The 16,483-nt window shown below is 32.5% G+C and overlaps 1 protein-coding gene across 2 annotated transcripts in view; it reads left to right on the top strand.

Moving 5' to 3' along the window:
* The window catches only part of LOC130441984 (uncharacterized), a 74,016-nt gene that overhangs the window by 13,894 nt on the left and 43,639 nt on the right, over positions 1 to 16,483 (top strand). For both annotated transcript variants that reach the window (XM_056775925.1, XM_056775926.1), the window contains exons 2-4: positions 11,322 to 11,531; positions 12,961 to 13,152; positions 14,560 to 14,694. In XM_056775925.1, the coding sequence (XP_056631903.1) occupies positions 12,967 to 13,152; positions 14,560 to 14,694 (321 nt within the window). In that variant the 5' untranslated portion in view covers positions 11,322 to 11,531; positions 12,961 to 12,966. The remainder of the gene's footprint in view (positions 1 to 11,321; positions 11,532 to 12,960; positions 13,153 to 14,559; positions 14,695 to 16,483) is intronic.

Here is a 16,483-nt window from a genome sequence, read left to right as displayed (position 1 = left end):
GCTAAGCTCGTTTCGATAGCTTTCAGCGCTGCCCTAGCTTAATATTAAGGTAGGGGGAGTCGCGTTTCTCGTGAACCGCTTGACCAATAAAATCGCTTTTTGGGTAATAAATTAGCAATTAAATAGTAAAAAATTATGGTACCAGTCCGGGCGCTCCCCCTAAAAAATGTGTTTTTTCAATGAAAAATGAGCAATTTCAATCTCTAAACGTACTAACTGTAGAAAAAACTTTGTAGAGTAAAAGTTGCTTAGAATTAGTAAATCTATCGACCTACGAGATTATTTTGATGAAATAAAATTTCATCTCCAAAAAGGGGTGGCTTTCACCTCCAGCGCAAAGGCACACCTTTCGGCACAGGATAGATTTTGAAGGAGGTTAAATACTACCTTCATACCAATTTTCAAGAAAATCGACCTTGATTATCAAAATTCCATGGGCCGAAGTGTTAAATTTCATAAACCAAATCAAACGAATTTCCAATATTTTACCTACTCATCTGCGTATTTGTCAATAAGTTTATAAATAAGTTTGTTGAATTAAAATGTGTAAGCTTGGTGTTTGCTTCTTTTACTGAAAATTAGCTTCAGACTGTCCTGCATTTTGTAAAGTGCCAGACAAAACTTGGATCCAACAAAGGTTGGCAACTCGTTTATTGATTGGTACAAAAACTTCAACCTAAATGATCATTATTTTCCGTTAGAAGTTTTATAGGGCTATATAGTCTTGGAGGATAACGATCACTATAATTCACATTGACTTCTAATTTCCATTACATAATTGAACTAACAGGATCTACAGTAGATTATATGGATTATAAGATCTTATTCTGCCCTACATTTTTTACATGTTATCTGTTGACTTTCTCATTTTTCCATTGTTATTAAATACCTTTGTGTCATAAATTGTTTTATCTAGAAGAAAATACACTTTACTGACATGACATAATTTATTACCAAATTGTTTGAATGTTTCGCAAGGATTTTAAAAAAAGATTTTTTGAAATATTTAATTGGCAGGAATTGAACATATAATTTTCTTCTATGTCTTTAAAGTCTACACACTTAGTCCAGTGATGCTGTAACCTCAAGGGTCGATTTACATCACGCTCTTCAGAGGGGTTGTATCAATATTCGTCGGGGCATTAGCCAGGAAAGCAGTTGTTTTCCCCTAAGTACGGTGGAATATATTATGGAAATATTGATTTTCGAAATTATTTCAGAAGTGAATAATAGAAATCCTGTATTTCGATACATTTTGCATACCTCATTTACCATCGACATCCATATTATCGGCGACTATGATAGATTTCTACCTGACCAATCGTTCGCAGTTTGAAATGGTGATGGCGCCATTTAGTGCTCGCTGGGAAATGTTTAACTACATGTACCGAATGAGACGCTGTTTGACGTTGTCTTCAGTTCGGGTTTCAAGCCCGAACGAGGGGTGTTAAACGGCTCTGATGAGACGTAATAATATCGAAACTAGTCAATAGTTACACCCTCTCCTTGCAATTGCGAGCCATTGGGGATGTTAATATCGACAAGACTTGATTTACATCACGATCTTCAGAGGTGCTGTAATTTAATATTCGTCGAGGCATTAGCCAGGAAGGTAGTTGTTTTCCTCTTTGAAGTACGGTGGAATATATTTTGGAAATATTGATTTTCGAAATTACAAGGCATATTTTTTAAGTAAGTACTGTTTTGGAATTAAAAACGAAGTGCAAAGATATCGCAATAATTTTATTTTTACATGAAAGCCTGTACCTTAATCTACTTTTCTACATAATTTCCGTGAATATTGAGGCAGTTGTCAAAACGTGGCACCAGCTTTTGAATATCCCCTCATAAAATTCTGCTGCCTGACTTGTTAACCATTGTATCACAACTGTTTTAACCTCGTTATCCTCTTGAAGAAGCTGACGGCCCAGGTATTTCTTCAAGTGCAGGAACAAATGGTAGTCGCTGGGCGCCAGATCAGGGCTGTAAGGAGGATGATCTAGAGTTTCCCATTGAAAAGATTTGATGAGACCTTTGGTCCGATTAGCCATATGTAGACGGGCATTGTCATGCAGCAAAACGATACCCTTACTCAACTTGCCACGTCTTTTATTTTGGATTGCACGATGCAGATTGTTCAATGTCTCACAATAAGACGCTGCATTGATTGTCTCAATACGAGGCCGAAACTCCACTAGCAATATTCCTTTTCTGTCCCAAAAAAACTATGCACATGATTTTCCGGGCAGAAATTGTTTGTTTAAACTTCACTTTTTTCAAAGTCAATGCTCTGCCTAAACGTTGGTTTTTGTCCAAATTCGCCAACATTTTGGGAACCCAACGTTAACACAATTTCCGGTATTTCAAGTTCTCGGTCACAATGCGAAACTTCACAGATCTCACGATGAATATCGATCGGTTTTACGCCTTTAGCACCAAGAAATCTTATAACAGCCCGTACTTCACAATCGGTGGGACTCGATTGTCGGAGGCATCTTAAACACTCAGTAAACAACGTACACAATGAAGAATCAGACTAATGGCGTCAGTGCGTAGACAAGAGATGTAGGTAACCAGCGCGCATGTACATAACGCCGACCTTGGGGTTGCGGCGGCGGCATCGCAAAACGGTACATACTTAAAAAATATGCCTCGTATTTTATATATATATATATATATATATATATATATATATATATATTAGAGGATTAGGAATCTGCTAACAGACATTCAAGCTTGGCACATGGCGGTCTTATTTGCTCGAATAGTGCCGGGTTGGTGCTGCCTCCAGCATTCACCGACCGACTAAACCCTTCCCTCTTTCCTGCCTGCTGGCATCGCGATGGAACCACCTAAAGGTATTACTTCGTCGTGATGCCCTGCCTCTTATCCTTTTTTTTTTATTGTCTAATAGTTTCTAATTTCTCTTGTTCTTTCGTCTCTTTCCTTTTGTGTTATAATGTTCGACGCCATAGTAGATATCACGTTCCACATTGTAGGAGACTGTAGCATGGTTTGGACTATGTTTTCTGGGGTTATGATGGTATTTGCTTCTGTTTCAGCTCGTCTTCTTTCATTTTGCCACCTAGGGCACGCAAAAAAGGTATGATAAGCATCGTCCTGTTCATTGCCACAATACTGGCAAAGTGGCGAGTCTCTCTCTCTCTCTCTCTCTCTCTCTCTCTCTCTCTCTATATATATATATATATATATATATATATATATATATATATATATATATATATATACAGTGCTTTTCAGATAAAAGTATCCACCTTTAATAACTTTTGTAATACTGGTATTTAGAAAAAATCCAAAAACACGTCAATTTATTTAAACTTACTGGAAAAGCCACCCCCTCACCCCTAGCAGCATCCCCTTTATTTTTTTAAATTACTTTTCATATTTTTTATGTAAAATTTGGATACTCCTCTTTGAGCTGATTTCAAAAATGTATAATACTTGTAGGTTAAAGTGGTTAGTTTATGAGATAAACAATTTTTCTTTTAAGAGCACAAATTACTTATTATTTACTTTCACCTTATTTCCCTGTACTAAAATGGGTTGTACAACAGTTCAAACTCTTTAATCTTTTTAACTGTGCTATTTATTCTACTTAAAAAATCCAAACAACAAAAAACTCTACTTTTTATTAAAGTTTGACATTGTCAACTAGAATTTGTAGTCACTATTGATAGTGTAATTTGATGATACACTATTTATTTTGTTTCTCTGAAATGGTTTACTCTTTGCAAGAAAGAATTGAAATTGTAGGTTTATACTACCAAAATAATAATTGTGCAAGAGCTGCTGCTAGAATATTTAACGAATTACATGACGGAAGACATGCAACTCATAAGTATGTAATTCAACTGATGGAGAAATTTACCACAACAGGGTCTGTTTGCAATAAAGTGCATAAGCGAGAGGGACTCGTAAATAACGAAGCAATCCAAGTGGCAATTTTAGGGCAAGTCAGCTTAGAGGCTCAACAACCCCAATCGTTGTCAACAATAAGTAGAGCGATCGGTGTTTCATCTTCTACAGTTTTCCGAGTTCTACATAAATTCAAGTACCACCCATACAAAGTTAAGTTGGTGCACGAGTTGAATGAAGATGATTTTGATCGTCGTCTAGAGTTTTGCGAATCAATGACGCAAATTATCAATAACAATCCACAATTGTTAAACAATATTTGCTTTTCTGATGAATGCTCATGGTCATTAAATAGCTTAGTAAGTAAGCATAATTGTAGATATTGGGCTGAAAGTGATCCACATATTATGCGTGATTTCCATACACAACATCCCCAAAAGTTAAACGTTTGGTGTGGTATCCTAGGTGACCACATTGTCGGACCTTTCTTCATCAACGGAAATTTAAGTGGTGAATCATATCTTGAGTTACTCAGGGAAGGGGTTGACCCACGTATTACAACAATAATAGAAAATGATGATAACCTTTCCGAAGATTTACTGATATTTCAACAAGACGGAGCTCCCCCACACTATGCTATGCCTGTCCGACAATTTTTAAACGAAACATTCCCCGCTCGTTGGATAGGTAGAAGGGGGCAGATGATGGAGTGGCCACCTAGGTCACCGGATTTAACACCCCTAGACTTCTTTTTATGGGGGTATTTAAAAACAAAAGTTTATGCTACCCAACCAGAATCTCTGGATGATTTAAAAGAGAGGATAGAAAATGAATGTCGACAATTAAATCCAGCCGTATTAAGCAATGTCAGAGAGGCATTTCAAAATAGATTATACCATTGTATGGAAGTGAATGGTACTCATTTTGAACACTTATTGTAACTTCATAATAAATAGCACAGTTAAAGAGATTAAAGAGTTTGAACTGTTGTACAAACCATTTTAGTACAGGCAAATAAGGTGAAAGTAAATAATAAGTAAAATTTGTGCTCTTAAAAGAAAAATTGTTTATCTCATAAACTAACCACTTTAACCTACAAGTATTATACATTTTTGAAATCAGCTCAAAGAGGAGTATCCAAATTTTACATAAAAAATATGAAAAGTAATTTAAAAAAATAAAGGGGATGCTGCTAGTAACTTTAAATAAGCCATAATGCTTGCCCCTTCCAACATAAATTGACGTGTTTTCGGATTTTTTCTAAATACCAGTATTTCAAAAGTTATTAAAGGTGGATACTTTTATCTGAAAAGCACTGTATATTGGAACACAATGGAAATACTAATTTGGACGCATTTTCTATTCTTAGTTTCTTCCTTTATTTTAACTACACAAGACTAAACATGTTAGAAACGCGTTCAACGGAAACTGAAGATTTGATTGCACTTAAAAACTTTTTTATTTTATATGCTTTCCAATTTCAGCTATATCTTTCTTTGCTTTCCAGTCAAAGCCAGAGAGTTCTGATGTTATTTCTAGAGTAAACATTATTTTTCGAAATGGCACCAACTGAGCATTGAATTGTATGGCCAAAGGCAGCAACCGACTTTGTTCATACATCTGTTCAATCGTTTCTAGGGCAAGATTTTTCTCGTGCTCTGTTAAATTATATGACTTTTTAGATGGAGTTGAAACTTGCTCATATCGATGCCGAAAATGCGTATTTTTTCAAAGGATCACTGTAGATTTTCAAATGTTAGTTCTAATTATTGAACTACTTCTTGGATTTCCTTGATGCAACTTTTACAGTCTGCGCTGTATCAAGTTTTATCTGGATCAGTTTTATTTCCAAAATATTTCTAAATGTTACCTTCTTTCTTCTCGTAATTTTTTCAGGCATAAATCAAATTTAAAACTATTTCAACTATGATGTGTTTTTTTATTTTCCACGATTATAATTTCCGTTAATTTAAAACAATACCTTTATGACAAATTTAGCATCTGTTCTTATGAGGATTTAGAAACAAATGCATTGCATCAATTTATCCGCAATGTTATACACAACATTTATTGATAGGCATTTTGAAAAATTGAAAATAAATAACACTATAGATAATCACAAAAACACACCAGCACCATACAACTATAATGAATCATCAATCTATATATACCAACATTAAATTATCCAGTTTTGTGTCAAATTCGCCAACTTGATATCTACTTTTGCTAGCTGATCCATCTAAGGCTCCGAATTAAAAAATTGGTTTATCCTTTGGTCATCTATATGGAACATCTATAAAATACGAGTAGGTGGTTTGAATGGAGCAGTTAGGAAAAAAATAAAAGGATAGCAAATGAAAGACGGTTCGAAGAGGTTAGAAGAGATATAGAACAGTGGAAGTGATGTAAAAAAACTGAAAAAAAAAATAGAAAGAAATAATGAAAGGTCTCGAAAATGAGGGCTACATAGGCCTGTAGAGCATTTTAGTAAAAAGCACAACAATAAAACTATTTCCGTTTGGAAAGTTAGCAATAATAATTGGTCGTGTTATTATGGGAACGCTGGTAAGTGTTTTCATTGCCGCTTGACATGATGCAAGACAACATGCAAGAATTTGAATGCAATTTCCTGCAAGATCAAATTATTACAAAACTATTACCATTGCATCATGGTTGCTACTAATCAAAATTCCAAAAGTAAAAGTAAACAATTTCCTTACCTCAAAAAACACTGGCAATAATTATATCTGCCTCTGCCTTTATTTTGGAGTGTGATGGACAGTTTAGCTAGAGAATTAAACGAGAAAACATAGAAAAATGAGTTGAGAATGGATGAAAAAACATTCAAAAAACTCCAGGGGAAAATAAAACATAATACAACCAGTATAGAGAATTGCATAAAAAATCAGTTAAACTTCATCTGCGCATGTATTTGATCAAGAAATGTTGCATCTTGCATTGCATTGCACGTTGTCTTGCATCATGTCAAGCGGCCTTGATATTTGACTATAATAAAACAGAGAACTTTTACCTCACTGTAATGTAGGATATTCATTACATTGTTCTTAACGTATGTTTGTGATGAAAAAAATTCAACGTTTTGTTTCAACATCAACCTACTGATACGCCACAAAGGTATTATTTTTGCTTCAGTTTTAAATTTTTTAACCGAGAAATATCACCTGTATTTTTTTATTTACTAAAATTAATGACACGGTATACCTAGTCCCAACTAATTTGAAATAAACAATAAATTGCAGTTTATGTTCTAACCTTAAAATCTTCTGACAACATCAACGATTAAAAATAAACTTACTGAAATTAACATATACATTTCCGCTAGGGTGTTACAAATACTATACATTATTTCCGTTCCAGTAATAGAGCAACGGAATAGTGTAGTCATGAATATGTCACCTCTTCTATTATATCGCTTTTATTTGTCTTGTGCGTGATTTACAGAGGCTATAAAATCTTGATTAGATTCCACAGATCTGTACATAAAAATTTTAAGTGGTACTGTGAAGGTTTATTAGTTCTTGGATTATTTTATAACTTTATACAAATTAGGTCACAGAAAATAGTTCAACCCGGTATTTGGTAGCATTCATTAGAAAGAAATTCGAGTAGAGTTTTGTTTTAAAGGGGCAAATTTTCATGATAGAAATATCTGTTATATGTAAGATCGCCCCACGTCTCAAAATCTTTATTTTTATATAGCGGATACATCATGGCACTTCATTAGAAATTCTTTTCGATGGAATATTCATACATAATCAGTGTACACCCTATATCTACGTAAAGTTATATAGATGACCGCATTACTACTGTACCGAAAATGAAATTGAATATATAAGTAAAAAATAAAAAGCTTCAATTCACAATCAAGACTGAACAAAATAATCAAATTAATTTTCTTGATGTCACATTATATAAAATTAACAGAAACATAAAAACAGAATGATATATACAACCAACTTGGTCCTCAAAATATCAAACTTTCATGTCATCGTATGTTACGAGGATATAGTGATATCTAGTTAGCCTAGACCAGTTCCATGCATAAACAAAATATTGCGTTACCATAGCAACGAACAATAACTTATTAGAAGTGTCAGTGTAAAGTTATACGTCAAAAAAGTAAACCACCGAAATTGTGAAAATCGAAAAAATGGAGTATCGAGCCATCATCAAATATCTATATTTAAAAGGGTTAAGAGGTAAGCAGATTTACGAAGATATGCTTAATACCCTTGGTGATCAATGTCCTTCGTATGCGACCGTGAAAAATTGGACTGCAAGCTTCAAAAGAGGTAAATTTTCCATTGAATATGATGACCGATCGGGAAGGCCCCTTTCTGTGTCAGTCCCCGAAAATATCGATGCAGATCATGACATAATTTTATCAGATAGTAGAATTGGGCTAAAACGGATATCTGAAGCACTGAATATTTCATAAGAACGCGTTCATCATAGAGTTCACGTCAATTTGGACATGAGAAAAATAGTTGCAAAATGGATCCCCAAATGTTTGAATGTTGACCAAAAGCGTGCAAGGGTAGAAGCATCGCGTTCGATCTGTGCTCGATTTGTAAACGATGTGGACTTCTTAAAACGAATTGTTACTATGGATGACACTTGGGTACATTTTTACGATCCAGAAACAAAGCAACAATCGATGGAATGGCGACACTCTAGTTCTCCAAGACCTAAGAAGTTTCGTGTCCAAAAATCTGCTGGAAAAGTTCTTGCTTTAATTTTTTGGGATTGCCATGGAGTAATCATGATTGATGTTTTGGGTAAGGGTAGAACAATAACTGGAGATCACAATACGACATTATTGACCACTCTACGGGAAAAAATTAAAGAGAAAAGACGCGGAAAGTTATCCAAAGGTGTTTTATTTTTGCAGGACAACGCCGATGCACACAAATGTTGCCATGCAAAAAATTCGTGATTTAAAGGTTTTTATTAGAACACCCCCCCTTATTCACCAGATTCGGCTCCGTCCGACTATCATCTCTTTACTCAACTGAAAAAAAGTTGAAAAGGTCGTAAATTTTCTTCCAAAGAGGAGGTAATAAAAGCTGTGGAGGTCTGGTTTGCAGTGCAAGAAGAAACATTTTTTTCAAAGGTCTAGGGACGTATCCAATTAAGAGGAGAATATGTTGAGTAAATGGTTCCTGTAATTAATTAAGAAATAAAAAAACTAAACATCAAAATGTAGAACATTTTTCCTTATCATATGTACAAGGACTTTCACAACATCTAAATATAATATTAGAACAAGTTATAAAAGATAAAATACATTATCTAAATATTTTACTAAACTAAAATCCAAAAACACCTAGAAACGAAAAAAGTAATATTGTTTATCAAGTACCTTGTTACAACGGTGACGCTGTTCAAAAAGAACATACATCTCAATATTTGGAAAATAGATTAAAAAGTCATCAATACTATAAAAAATGCATTAGCGAATAACGGAATATTAAAAAAAATACATTCAGTTATAAAAATTAAACATTTATTGAAACGGAATCAAATACAAAAAAAAATCGAGAAATGGTTCACATATAGGAACGAGAAAGCTGTTAATGAAAGACCTAAACAATAGATTAGCCAAACCCTAAAATTCTTATTCGGTAGAATCAACAAGAGACTGTAGATTGCATCTTGAGAGTTACGTGCACTAGTTGAGCATGTGAATAATTTGGATTTTGTATCTCCGAACGTTCTAACTTCAAACCATTATAAATCCAAACGAACTTTTTTTGGAAATAACCTATACTTGACAACTTGACTACTGTATCAATAAGAAAACAGACATAATCCATTGAAGTGATATTCATTTATCCTTATTATAGCTAAATTGATATCACAATTTTATTTATTTTATTCAAAAAAACATAACTGTTAACATCACGATTAACAATCTCTCAATTTTTAAAGAAAAATATCAATTGTCATTGCTTTGTGGTACGATACCGGAAATTTAATTTTTAACTTAACTTTAACACACGCACACCTCGTGTATGTTATAAAAAAAAAATTGTAATTTTGTTGAGATACATTTTATAACTTTAAATTTTAATGATATTCAATGACATCATAATCAGTGACGCTGGGATATCTATACTATATATAAGGACATTGTTAGTAAATATCACATTATTTTAATGAAAATTATATTACAAGTTATAGAGAAGAACACATCTTCAAAATATTTCACTAACTTAAATCTAAAACACCAAGAAAATAGAAGTAATATTATATATCAATTACCTTCTAATGTTTGTGACGCTGTCTTCATTGGACAGACATCTCAGTATTTAGAAAATAAATTGAAGGGTCACCATTATTATAGAAAGACACTCCATTAAATATCAAAAACATAAGTTTAATTATAAAATATTGAACATACTTGAAACATAATTCTATTCTATGTAAGTTTAGTTAAAAATTCAATTTTATAAATTCATTTTGGTCAAAAATTAAGTGTATCACAGTTTAATTCATCCAAATTTGTATCTCTAACTTAAATTTGATTAAATAACAACTTTTTCATATTGTAATAATTGGTATTGTAAAAAAATGTGTAACCTTTTTAATTCAGTCAAAAACTCACTTTTAAGAATCTTTTAGTATAAAATTGGATTTGATTTAATAAAAAAAGTACTTTTCTGGGTTTTATTTGGTGAAATATTCGATTTTCTGAAATTATATAATAAATAGTCTTTTCTAAAGTCATTTTGATCAACAATTCGCTATTTCAAGTTTTTGAGTTTGGTTTTTTAAAAACTTACATTTCTAAATTTATGTTTATCAAAAAATGTATTGGGCAAACCAGTGTTCATTTAAAAAGGAACTACAATTAGAACGATTTATCTCCATATAAATATCTCCATTAAGCATAAAGTCCAAATACAAAATCTATGATTTACTAAAGTTGTATACCTCTTGTCACTGTTTTACATATTGAAACTCACGACATTATATTATTTACTGACACTCCCGCTGCTAGAGACTCGTTTATATACACTATCACACTTTCTAAATTGTTCGGTTTCGTGAAAATCTCTGATTTGCCGTAAGCAAATAAAAGTTCTTCTCTAAAAACGTCACAACAAAATGTAAACAGGTTATAAAAACAATACAAAGAAATTACCGTCGTATATGTAACCGGCGCATTCACCAAACTTTAGCATCGATTAACATGATCAAAAGGGGCCTGCTTCACAGACTCTGGATAATTTTCATGTAACTTTTTCTCGGTTTTTTGTATCGTTCCTCCACCTATAAAATAATGTTCTTTTACCATATTTAATATGTATCTCTAGTGTTTCAATTTTGAGAGTCATAAGAATTAACTATAATACGGTCTGTTTGAAATAACTCTTACCGCTCTTTTGTATATTTATATTAATAGAAAGTATTTGTTCCAGATATAACTACAATGGGGATTAACAAAAAACGATTTCAATACTAAATAACACCTACTAAACATTCCTAATTATTTCCCCACAAAGATGATCGGACAGCAACTTTAATCATGTTCCTAAACAACGAGAGCCTGCAAGCAATTGTGTGGCCACCGGTTAGAGAAAAAGTCTCTATAAATCCTCAAGCGGCTCCTCAACAATTTATTTGTTAATGTGAGTATTTAGTTATCATTTATTTTATCAATATTGTCCAATCACCGTTGTAAAAAGGACAAATATAATATAAATTAAAAATGTAGTAAACAAAAAATAAATTGAATCATTAAACAACATTTATATACATTTCACATTCATAATAACTGGGAACTAAATTTACCAACAAATCCAAACCAAGAAAAAATAAAACACGTATTACAGCTTCACCCTATACAAGTAAATTATTTAAAAAACTGGAATCTACCCTATCTCTAAATTCAAAAAGAAAAACTAAGAATATGAAAACATCACATGTTATATACAAAGGTTGCCTAACATGTTTCCGATCCAACAAAAAAAACATTTTTCGCACTAACAATTTTTATTTTTCAAAATAGTCTAAACAGTGCAACCAGTTTTAACTCCATAATAATACTTGCCTTCCTTCTCTTCAAAATAGGTGTTTACGTATACGATAACTTCACCGTCTGATAAAAATCGATCCTACGAGAGAAACTTTAAAAGTAGGAAACTAGAAAAGGTCGTTAAGGGTCAGATCTGGTGGATACGGTGGGTGACCAACCAAGTACAATTCGGGAATTTTAACCATAGCGATTATTGAAATGCAAGAAGGTGGGTTATCTGGGAAAAACACTTTCTGTTCTTCAAATCCGGTCGCTTTTTCCTTTTCCTCCCTTAAACTTATCAAGCAATAATGTGTAATACACTTTTTTATTGTTCCACCATTCTTCAGACACTTGATTAATACAATCCCATAACTATCTTAAAAAACTGTCGCCATCACTTTTTCCAGCGGATGTAATGTCTTTCCATTTCTCGAAGCAGGTTTATCCTTTGTAATCCACTATTTTGACAGTTTATTCGTTTCGTTAGTATAGTAGTAGATCCCAGTTTCATCTTAACTTATAAATCGACGCAAAAAATCCAACACAATTTGTTTAAACCGCCTCAATAAGCCCGGGGAAATGTTCATTCGAATACGAATATTCATTTTGAACGTTTTCATCTGGAATATGGATTGATGGCCTGTGTATAGTAGATGTTAAAAAAGCAATATGAGTAATTAGTCCTTGGTACTATCCTTCATACTTCTTTCCATGAATCTGAGCTTTTCAAAAGATTAAAAAATGAAATTTGGAGTAATGTTAAATAACCGTTAATATATATGAGCGGTCGGATTTTTGATATAAATTTCACGCGCCCCACGACTTATTTTTTAGTCTAACAAGAAATGTATCTGTCCATATTAGGTAGTCTTGCTTACCTGTGCCCTCCATAGTGTGAGGTTAGAATACATCAAAATGCTTTAATCTGCAAGAATTTCAATTGTAGATTGATATTCACGTGTAAATATAGATAATATAAATATATCATTTATTTTATTTCTTCCGATACTGTTTTTGGTAATATATCAAAATGTTTTCAGCATATTATGAAGTACCCTCAAGTGGTGTCAATGCCTTCGGCAGTCTCTAATTGGCTAGATGAACAGTTGGAAGCTCGTGGTATCGATGCAGTTGTATACACTCGTTACATCCTAAGTTTATTACATTCGCACACAGTTGACGTCTTGTATCCAGAGGACGATTTCCAGTTTACCCATTCTCACTCCAAAAAAGTAAGTAAATACCATTTTTTTTTCATCTCATTTTGTTAATAACAATTGCAATTCTTTACCTGCACCAAAATTCTTGAAAAACATTATTCTAGATGTGATTCCGAATCAAATCAGCTTTGCTCCTAGTTTTAGGACCTTTTTCTCTATTTTTCATGTATTTAAACTAGACTATGAGCATGGAGTATTTAAGACACAATCATCAACCCATTCATATTTAACTGTGTCATGTGCATCAAACCAGGATTCATCCAAATCCATTATATTTCTGTTTCGGAAAGTCGGAAACTTTTAAGACAACCCCACAAATATTCAACAAAACATGAATCTACTTCTACCGGATGTAAAAACAGTAGCATTTTCCAAATCCACTGTCTACTCTACGCATAGTAAACAACTGTATGAAGAATCTTACAATATAGTCAAAGTTCCATCAGCATACAGGTTGTTTTAAAAAAAGGTGAACCATTCTATAGGATATGTAGAAACTGGAAAATAATTGGGGTTTGTTTAGTAAACAAATGTCATATCCACACCTATATTCAAGATAAAAGGCGTTGAAGATAAAAATTATACACATTTTTTACGATTTTGCCAAAAAGACTGACAAAAGAGTAATAAAATTTTATATAAATATGTAGCAAACTCCAATTATTTTTCAATTTTTTGCCTACCTTACCGATGGAGTCACCTTTTTTTAATTACCCTGTATATAGTAAACCGAGAATTTGAATATGTTATATTCGACTTACAAGAAAAACTTCTTTTATCCAACTTCTGGAGCCAAAAGTTAGGATCACTGCTTATACTGAATTGTTTACAACCATATTTGTCTTTAGAGTAACCGAGAGAATATGTATCATAAGTTCAGTGTTTATTTTATACCTATCAAGTCATGCAATATGGCAACCTTACTGAAATGTTAAAGCACCTACAAAATTTTTGAATCCTCAATAATTTTTTTCTCTATAAATATTAATCAAATAATTGAAAATATATAATAAAAATTGTATATAATCTATTCAAAACTTATTCTTTGCTCAAACCATGCTAGTACCCTATTATTTGATACATATCTGATAGCATCTCAATAATTATTTCGGATAAATTTTAGAAATAATCAATAACGTGCTGGTCAGCATATTTAGGCACTAATCAATACTAGGGACCCGTTTCATACCGTAATATTTCATAATTCATATTCCGTTGTTAATAAAAACCACAAAACATTCATATTTTTACAAATTAACAAGAAAACTTTATTCAAAATCCAAAAACTGTATTTAAAAAAATCATAGAAACTAAACTTGATTATGAACAGAATATATGTTTTACAACTTTGTACTATAAAGAAAATTCTGATTGACTGAAATTGATATTAACACTTTTGTTGCTTTTGGTTTCGTTTAGGAAGTGAGAAAATTCAACAGAGGCTACACAGGATCTCACAGATCCTCTGCAGATTGGTGGAGACATGCACATGTTGAAGCTGAGCGCATCAAACGTTCAGCTGCCGTTGAGTGTCTTTTGTCTGCCTCCGAACAGGTATATATCAAACTAGATTTATAACATCAAAGAACATTACTAATTTATAAGATGTGTTATTTAAAAAGTAAACGAGAATTTACTTTTATTACGAGACACATATTCTATATGTCAGAATATAAATGATGTGGCTACACTGACAATCCAGTTTTGTTCACCTGCTGTTATTTTCTTCATTATCTATTTTCTTATCAGATTCCGTGCTTCCTTCTTCAATTTGTACAAAATCTGTTCGACCAGATTCCCTTAGTCTATCTGAGCCAATTTAAAAATTTTTATCAGAACATAACAATTTTTATTACGTTCCCATTGGCAAAGACCTCGTTTCCTGGAAGATAGGGTATAAGGCATTCAATTGTTAATGTGTCTATTTGATTAGTTTTCCACCTTTATCAATTATCAGGGTCGCCGCTTTTATCTTCATTAACCCTTCATCTACGAGAATTTTTTCTATGGAACGATCTCATGTGGTCGATGGTCTTCTTCTGAGCTATTTCTCATACCTTTTTTATTCTCAAACTTTGTTCATATGTCTTATAATTCTTCTTGTATCTGTTTAAAGTTTCGTCTTCTTTATATATTCATTTCCGCTACTTTTAAGTCTCTCTGTTATTGATAGGATCACTGCTTATACTGAATTTTATACAGCTATATTTGCCTTTATAAATATCTCCTACTTCCCTAAAAATGTAGTCTGGATATTGTGGTATATACTAGATTTAATTGAAAAAAAGCTGTTGAATAAATATGAAGGAAAAAGAATTTCCATTGTGAAGGTGAAGGTGAGAAAAAAGTACCGTATTTGTTGAATAGAGGAATTTTGTTCCATCATGACAATCCTCAAAGTAATTAATCGAACAGCCTGATCTGATCTAGCTCCCCAATAACATTCTCTTCCCAAACTTAGAAAAATAGCTGGATGGAAATTCAGACAATCGAGGAAGTGATTAGCAGAGATAAATTTGTAATTTATTTTGAGGAACTCGAAAGACTATGTTTTGGATGGTTTGAAACAATTGAAAATTCGTAAGTAGTTAAAAAACGAGTAGAGTAACTTTTTTATTGAATACTCGCCGCGACGGTCGTTAACAAAATAATAAGATTAGTTGTGAGCCACGATAAATAAAACAACGTGCAATTCGAGTCGATGAACAAACAAATACCGTGAGAAACACAACGCTAAAATATAACAAACCTTATAACTAAAAATATATCAGTTATTTTAAAAATAAGTTTCCACTGATTGGAAACCTCTCACCTTCAATAATGAGATCACCCTTCTGTCAAGTAGAAAAATCATTTATTACTCTTTTGTGTTTCGGTAAATAACATATCTTATAAATAAATATTTTTCTCCAAATAACGTATAGGTTAAGCACAAATCATAAATATACAGTGTATTGTTATTTCATCCAAAATATTTACTTTTAAAATTTCATATTTATTTATTAAAATCGGAAGGATAACGATTCACGTGAAAAGTTCAATACAAATACTTATTATATTTTGTTTATCGTTTCTAATTACTTATTAATAGCATCTAATTTTAGATTTTGATAATTTACTGACTCAACCTTTTCTTTTTGTCATTTTGTACAACTGAAATTGATAAATTGGCGTTGTAGTATTTTTATCTCTGTCCGGGGAAACTTCCAAAAACTTATTTTCCTCATCAACAAACAATCGACGATTCATAACTTTTCGAATTTTTCTACAGCCTTCGATTAATATTCGATACCGTGTTGCAATGGTTTGGAATACTTTGGAGGGGCTTGAGAAATATGAATAT

The sequence above is a fragment of the Diorhabda sublineata genome, chromosome 3, assembly GCF_026230105.1.
Source record: "Diorhabda sublineata isolate icDioSubl1.1 chromosome 3, icDioSubl1.1, whole genome shotgun sequence".
NCBI classification, from domain to species: Eukaryota; Metazoa; Arthropoda; class Insecta; order Coleoptera; family Chrysomelidae; genus Diorhabda; species Diorhabda sublineata.
Note: the sequence above shows the minus strand (reverse complement) of the source record. Positions and strands in the feature narration are given on the sequence as shown.